Below are 8,087 nucleotides of genomic sequence, written 5' to 3' on the forward strand. Positions count from 1 at the left end.
TCATATAAAGGAAAATTTGTCTTTTCTTGGAATTTGCTTTTTATAATAACAATATTCTTCAGTAGTTTTTCTTCAATCATTTCTTTATGATACTGTGGACGCAAATGAAGTATTTTGCACCAGATATGATTGAAAGAGCTTTTGTCTTGGCATCTATATGATTTTCGTTAATTGAAATTTGGATGAATTTGAGAAGTTCTGTGTTTAATATACAAAATTATGTTAAAAATAATTAATATCATATTAATATTTAATATTTTTTGCTCCTAACAGAAATTTCAGAGATGTGAATATGCTAAAACAAAGTTGTTTAAAACAGAGGGGCGTGGGTGGGGGCTGCTGGCTGCCGAAGAGATAAAGGTAATGGTTGCCAACATATTCGTAATTTTTTTATTAATGTTGACAATTTAAGTTTCTGTTACTTAAAAGTTTGGTTGTAATATTGTGTTGGTTTAAGATGTCTGTGCAATGAAAAGTATTATTTTATTGCCGGCTTATTTAACACAGTTATTGCTGTTCCTTTCTTTGCTAAGGTAATTAATCTTGTAATTCTGCTAATTGTATATTGCAATGAAATATTTATTGGTGTTTCATTAAATAGCATCGGTCATTGCTTTTTTTTGTTATTATTTTATTTGAGGGTGGTTATGTTATAACCCTGACAGATTATCACTTTTGGTTACTTTGTGGGTCAAAACTGATGAACGTAATTCTGACTGTGCTCTCATTAAGATTCATTGGAATTGGGATGCTATTATTTGGTCTTCACAGGATGACCTCTTTTCATTTGTGTACTTTCGTTTTTTTTAGATTCTCTTTTGATTTTTGTGGGGGTACCTTATTTCTCGTGATTTTATCTTTCTCTTTCTTTTCCTAATATTACTTATATTTTCTATAAAAAAAATATTATAATGCAGACAGGACAGTTTATTATCGAATATTGCGGAGAAGTAATATCATCAAAAGAAGCAAAGCGAAGGTCTCAAGCTTATGAAAAACAGGGTAGAGTATAAATTTATCCCTAATGGATTTACTTCACATTTGTCTCGATCTCTTTCCTATATTTTTTGTGGTTTGGTTCAGGTCTGAAGGATGCATTTATTATTTCCTTGAATGGCTCTGAGTCCATTGATGCCACTAGAAAAGGAAGCCTTGCTCGGTTCATAAATCATTCATGGTGAGCCCTTAGCAAGGACAAAGGAAAAATGAAACATTTTAGTTGTATATTACGTTTTGTTCCTTGCACTATAGCAGTTTTCCACAGTTACATTGACTATATTCTTTCTCTAAGTCCACAGTCAACCAAATTGTGAGACAAGAAAGTGGACTGTTCTGGGAGAAATACGGGTTGGAATATTTGCAAGGCGAGATATTTCTGTTGGCAGTGAACTGGGATATGATTATAACTTTGAATGGTATGGTGGTGACAAAGTTCGCTGCCTATGCGGTGCAACCAACTGTTCTGGATTTCTTGGGGCAAAATCTCGTGGCTTTCAGGTAAATTCCAGACGAGGTGGAATAGTATTATGTCATGTGCAACCTTACTGAAACAAGGGTTAAGATTTTGATTCTGGTCTAAGCGTGAGTTTACTTTATACTGGGATGTCAATTTAGTGTTTCGCTTGTCAATTCTTTCATGGAAATTTGAACACTTGGTTCATCCTTCCACCCTGCACAATTGCACTTGAGATAGAAAATTAATGTTTGCCCTAGTGTTGGTTAATTGAAATATCACGCCTGTTCAACGTATTGACTTACTAAAGGCACGGGGTTCTGAATTAATTCTTAGTTGCAACTGGGATTTTTTTTTGTTCTTATATGCAGTTTAATTATTGAGTAAACAAAGGTGATTCTCGTGCTTTGGTGAAAAATTGATCTTTGGATCATGTGATTATCTTGAAAAAGTTTTTGGGGTGCAAGTAGAGTAGATAAAGGAGCTACATTTGTTAATGTAAAGCCTCATGTAGCAACTGAACTTTTTAATTATTTTGCAATCCTTGTATCTCAAAAAAAAAAATTATTTGGCATCCTTAGGCATCGCCCTGTTCCTTTGATTATTGGGTTTCCATTGCAGTCAGAAGAGAGATATCTTACTAGTGCGAGGAAAATGAATGACTTAAGATTAATTTTAATTGTCATCAATATCCTTCAATGATCAGGCTTGTCATATCAACTGAACCAATTAATTAGTTGTTATAGACTCCTTTGTGGGTTGATTTTATCGCAGATGTAGCAAATAACTAGCTGGAATGATAAGGGTTAGGTTATTCTGTTTTGGGAAACTTATCTCTTAGTTAGAAATTTTTATTTTAATTCGAAATTTATCTCTTAATTAGATTTATGCTATGAGAAGCCTAAACTATAGGTTTCCTATATTGTAACAAAACTAGTCTTATTTAAAGGACCTGATAATTAATAAAAGAAAGCAAGTTGAATTATAATCACCAATACTGAGATCGGAGCTCTCTCTAATGAGGTTCAAGGTGCCAAACTCCCTTTGATGAGATTGAAAATTATTTACAATAGGTCGCTCAAAGAATCATAACAAAAGAAAGAAGCAGGATCTGGAATCAGATTATCCAGTCAACTGCTGGATCTTCTCGAGATCGTAACATTAGTTTTTTGAATCTTTAGGCATCAGCCTGTTCATTTGACTATTTGGTTTCTGAATCTGAGGCAGTCAGAAAAGAGATAATGAACAACTTACAATTAATCTTTTGTTATCAGTATTATTCAAGCATCAAGGATGTATAATTGAAAATTAGGGTCCAATGGAGGTGAAACCCAAGGGCTTGTTCCAATGGTGTGTACTTTCCCCCTGTGGTGATTCAGTCTTTAGGTTATATGAGGCTTATAAAAGTTGAGATGAACTTAAAAAATAATTAAAAATATGAAACACTGAAAATAGCAGAATTAGCTTTATCCTTATTAGGAGAAACTGGAAATTTGGAGTTTCGGTTAAAATAGTTGATTACTGAATTCATTGATAATGATCATACAAATGGACGGTTATTCTTTATTTTTTTATTTTTGATGTTAATTCTAACAAGAAATAATATTTTATGTGAATTCTAACAAGAAAATGGCTTGTTTACGAAAGATCAATTTCCTATCTTGTGTGGTATTGGCAGATATAGTTTCAACTTTCAATTTCTATCAGTTAATGCAATGTTCTTGTTTGATAATCTTAGTGGTAATACTGGTTTTATGTTAATTGTACTCTTTGGTTAGTGTGTAGATATGGCTTCTTATAATATTTGTTGTTTTTCCCTTTGCTTTTGTCAATACTGTCTAGTAGTTCCTTTCTTATGTGTAACTGTTATTCCAGGAGGATACTTATCTATGGGAGGATGATGATGACAGGTAATAGTTTAGAATTGGTTTCTTTTTTGTATTTATTTAACTTGAATATTTCATTGGTCTTTTGCTATGTGAAGTTGCCCTATTTCGAAATCTGATTTCATACTTTTTAATCGTGTTCGTGTATTTTAATCTTTTAAGTTTTACTTTTACTAGTAACAGGGGTAGGCTCTGCCATATCCATCATATCCACATGAAAAGGAAATGAAACCTGCATAATGTTAGTTACTGACAGGAAGGACTCTGTGGAAGATGATTTCTTTTCTATCTTTGATTACAGGTATTCAGTTGAGAAAATTCCTCTATATGATTCTGCAGAAGATGAACCCTCATTGAAGGCCCCCAGAACTGTTGACAACATAAATCCTGGATCTGATACAAATGGAAAAAATGAGTACTCTTTGACAATGGATGCAAGTGTGCAATCGGAACATGAGTTGGACTCTACTGCTCTTGTTGTCCAGCCACTTGATTCGGCTCCTCCAGTGGATGGGCTTCTTCTTTATACAGTGAAAACTGAAGCTACTGAAGAGATGAAAATCTATTCTCAGGATGCACATCAGGCCTTTCCTCAAAAGAACGCAATGATATCTCGTATCCGAAGTAATAGTGCATGCCGGAACTATCACATTGGATCAGGGCCTATTCCCAAAAAAAGATCAAAGCCGTTTAACAGGAAGTCGAAAAACCTTGTACAAAAACATGTTGATGCCAAATATGTTGCTCAACTCTTAGCATGTAAGGAAGCAGAAGAGGAAGTCTCCAAAAATGAGGTAAGAGTAGTATCTTTTCAGAACAGCATGATTCCAGGTATCCACTTTCTAATTGGAAATGAGAGGTTGCTTTCCTTGGAAAGCAGTTTCCTTTGTACTTGTAAAGGGAGAATGATGCTCCAAAATATTTGTAGGTAGTATATATTTTTCCGTTAGCAACCATGATATTATGATGTAATTTTCAGGGTGCCTGTGGTTTCATACAACTAACTAGACAAATGCGTTTCAACACATTATGGTAGTGCTTTCCCCATGCAACTGATGGAAGCCAATGATGATATCTGCATGTTCCTTTATCCTAAAACATCAAATTTTCCATTCATGTAATTATCTGTACCAGTTAAGTGAGTTGGGTTTTGTTGATTGGGATATAAGCTAAGCCAAACACATCATCCATAAATATAAACTTACCTAAACCAAACCCAAGAGGTATATTGATACTAATTGTCAATCTTATACTAACTTCTTTTGTTTTTCTGGCTGAATTTGCTTAAAAAGTTAGAACAGGTTTGAATAAAGCGAGTCTAGTCTGCTGAGGTTAAATTATCACAAAAGCAAGGGTTTCATTCATAATACTGTTATTATGTACATGTTTATATTTTGATAAAACAAATATTCAGGTTGGCAGGTTGTGAGTTTGGTTTACTATAACCTATCTTATCCTTGCCTGAAGGCAAAATTTGTTCTGGCTTTCCCAGGCTGAAACCTTTGTCTGCACGTTTGGATGGAGCTTAATGGATGAGGCACAGACCTTTGATTTTTTTTTTTTTTTTAATTATGAGCTACTGTGCAGGAAATGAAGAACGAAGCTGCTGCCCATCTTGCTTCCTTGTATGACGAAATTCGACCTGCCATTGAAGAGCATGAAAGAGATAGCCAAGACAGTGTTGCCACAAGCGTAGCTGAGAAGTGGATAGAAGCCTGCTGTATGAAACTGAAAACAGAATTTGATCTTTACTCCTCTATTATCAAGAATATTGCCTGCACTCCTATAAAGGTGCAAGATAAAGCCAACACTTGTGGACAAAATGACCATGAACTAAAGTACTTGGAATATTGAAGACCATGTCTCGTGTAATGGCGAACATGATACTTCTATTTATTGAAGATGAGGAGTGTGAGTGGTAAGTTCCAAAACCTGTTTATTTGAGATTTCTTCTTTATCTCTAAAACCTCGATCAATTGACTTTCAGATAGGTAGGTTAACCTACTTAGAGAGACTTTTCCATCTGCCATTACAGGAATAACTAAAGAGCAAGAAATATGGAACTGTTGTACATAAAACCAATAGAACTCAAAAACAGTTTAAAATTTTGAACTTTTAGTGCCAATTTGTACCAGATTATCTCTGTTGTGCTCGTCCCACCTCTATTAAGAAGTCAAGGATTCTGGCACCATGAAGAGCTTCTACTTTCAGGTCAACTAAGCAATAGTTATGGATTTAAAATCCATAGTAGGTAATTTAGCTTTACGTGGATGAAATGATTTTGAATGCGGGAGTTGTCTGCGTGTGCATGTGTTACGTGATTTCTGCTAAATTCCCATATAACTTTAAAGGTAGCTGAAAACTTAAGTCAGCAGTTAAGGGATATATGAGATTCACATGATATAAACCAATATCAATTTGCCTCCTGGGACAGAATAAGCAAGTAAGCTTTTGTATGACGCAGTGTTGCCAATTGCGATGCTTGGTATGTTATATGGTCCTTTTTGCTCGTTGGACATTTTCGCCATTTGAATTTTGAACCAGGTTTATTTATTGGAACGATGTTTTTTGTTAAACAAAGAAGCGGTTTGCCTGAGTTGCTGAGTTACAGTTGGCGATGGAGAGTCGGAGTCAAGGGGTTGGGTACATGGGGCAACAATGCCGTGTGGGTCCCACCCCTGAAAATTGCCTGGTAATCCACTTGCTGTCTTCGTCCTTTGCGGCGCTTTTTTTTTTTTTTTGTCTCGACCATTTTCGTTGTCTTTGGTAAAACTATCTTTTTAACGCGATTAAAAGCCATACTAATAATGTTTATTATACTCGCTTTTAGTTTTACCAAGTTGACTTTGACATTTTAAGGTATATTAGATTAGTTTTTCCCTTTTTTAGAAAAAAAATAATAATAAAATAAAAACATTTAGTCGGTCAGGCTACTAGTATTGACTGGTAATGACGACTAAAAGTACCCCCCCACCATTACACTCCCAAAATCTCATTCTCTGCCACGTTACCACTCTAAGCCTTCCAAGTCCAAACGTTGACTCGTCCTCCCGACGACTCCACTCCCCTTCCCATCCTTTTGATGGAACAAAATTCCCGTTAATGGCGGCTTCTTCTTCTTCTTCTTCTTTCTTAATCCTCCCTCTCTCGGCTTACCTCTCCCAAGGACGCCATGAATGCAACTCTTCAATCAATCTTCGCTGCCGCCGCGAGCTTCTTCTTCGTGACCCTCGTCTTCTTCTTCCTCCTCCTCGTCTGCAAGAAGGTCCCCAAGAAGTCTACTCAACGCCACAGCGCTGTCCAGCCCCGATCTCTTGATCTCAGATCCGTCTCCACCTCAGAGAGCGCCTCCTTTGACCCTTCCCTCCACCAGATCTCCATGGCAGAGCTTTCTGTCGCCACAAACAACTTCTCCTCCGACCTCATCATCGGCGACGGCAGCTTCGGCCTCGTCTACCGCGCCCAGCTCTCCAACGGCGTCACCGTCGCCATCAAGAAGCTCGACCCAGACGCCTTTCAAGGCTTCCGTGAATTCCGCGCCGAGATGGAAACTCTCGGCCGACTCCGTCACCCCAACATCGTCAAGATGCTCGGATACTGCGTCTCCGGTCCCGACAGGGTCCTTATATACGAGTACGTGGAAAGGGGGAGCCTTGACCAATGGATTCACGACACAACCTCCTCCTTCCCGCGGTCGTCGTTGTCATGGGAGATGAGGGTAAAAGTGGTGAGAGGAATAGCCAATGGGCTAGCCTACTTGCACGGCCTTCAAGCCCCAATAATCCACAGAGACATCAAAGCCAGCAATATCCTCTTGGACTCCAACTTCGAGGTTCACATCGCTGACTTCGGCCTCGCCAGATGCATCCAGGATTCCCACACCCACGTCTCCACCCAAGTAGCCGGCACCATGGGCTACATGCCGCCGGAGTACCGGGAAGGCAACACTGCCGCCACTTTCATGGCCGACGTCTACAGCTTCGGGATTCTGATGCTGGAGATTGCCACCCAACGCAGACCCAATTGGCCGGTCAAAATGGACGGCAGAGAGGTGGGGTTGGCGGAGTGGGCCAGAAAAATGTTGGCCAATAATCGGCATATGGACATGGTTGACTCCAAGGTTGCGAGAGAAACTTTGGACGAAGAGAAGGTCCATGAATACTTTAGAATCGCTTGTATGTGCGCCAACGAGGCCAAAAGAGAAAGGCCTGCAATGAGAGATGTGGTTACCTTACTGCTACCACTCTGACATCATTTTACTGTGCGTCGTCTCTGATAGTTATATATATACTGATCTATACTTTTGATTCTCTCTCTCTCTCTCTCTCTCTCTCTCTCCCTCTTCTCGTTTGAGTCAGAAATTTTAGTTGGTATGGGTTTCGGTTGTTGGTAGCCATAAAGGTGGTGAATTCTTTTGTTCGAGCTTTTAAATATCAGTTGAAGGTTCATGTATGAGCATGTATATATCTTCTGTTTTTTTTCTTCTTCCTTCTTCTTTTCTTCTTCTTCTTTTCCTAATGAGTTCATAATTAAATACTCGGATATAATTGTGTATTAGAAGCTTTGAAGGTGGTTGTAGTTAGGAAGTGATAATGGTTAGATTTCTCAATTTGGGAACACATCTCCTTCATCAATTTGATTTGGTTTTTCTCCCTACAATTATGTGATTTCTTTATTTGATCTTTATGGTATTTTTATAATTGAATTTGTGATATTTGGTTAATTTTGTAATTTAATATTTTAGTCCA

The 8,087-nt window shown here is 37.6% G+C and overlaps 2 protein-coding genes across 8 annotated transcripts in view; both read left to right on the forward strand.

Moving 5' to 3' along the window:
• The window catches only part of ASHH1 (SET domain group 26), a 29,449-nt gene extending 23,599 nt beyond the window's left edge, over positions 1-5,850 (forward strand). For 2 of the 7 annotated variants that reach the window (XM_088223317.1, XM_088223312.1), the window contains 7 exons: positions 274-360; positions 918-1,002; positions 1,084-1,177; positions 1,299-1,497; positions 3,329-3,363; positions 3,641-4,133; positions 4,927-5,464. In XM_088223317.1, coding sequence (XP_088079443.1) covers positions 274-360; positions 918-1,002; positions 1,084-1,177; positions 1,299-1,497; positions 3,329-3,363; positions 3,641-4,133; positions 4,927-5,193 — 1,260 coding nt within the window. In that variant the 3' untranslated portion in view covers positions 5,194-5,464. The other 5 variants (XR_015821795.1, XR_015821794.1, XR_015821793.1 and 2 more) reach the window with 5 other exon arrangements.
• Positions 5,851-6,335: 485 nt separating this feature from the next.
• On the forward strand, positions 6,336-7,791 carry LOC110815273 (Protein kinase superfamily protein). Its single transcript, XM_022042977.2, has one exon. The coding sequence runs from the start codon at positions 6,512-6,514 to the stop codon at positions 7,586-7,588; it is 1,077 nt and encodes a 358-aa protein (XP_021898669.1). The 5' UTR covers positions 6,336-6,511; the 3' UTR covers positions 7,589-7,791.
• The last annotated feature ends 296 nt before the right edge of the window (positions 7,792-8,087 follow it).

This window comes from Carica papaya, chromosome 1 (genome assembly GCF_054855325.1).
Source record: "Carica papaya isolate Zhongbai chromosome 1, ASM5485532v1, whole genome shotgun sequence".
Classification (NCBI taxonomy): domain Eukaryota; kingdom Viridiplantae; phylum Streptophyta; class Magnoliopsida; order Brassicales; family Caricaceae; genus Carica; species Carica papaya.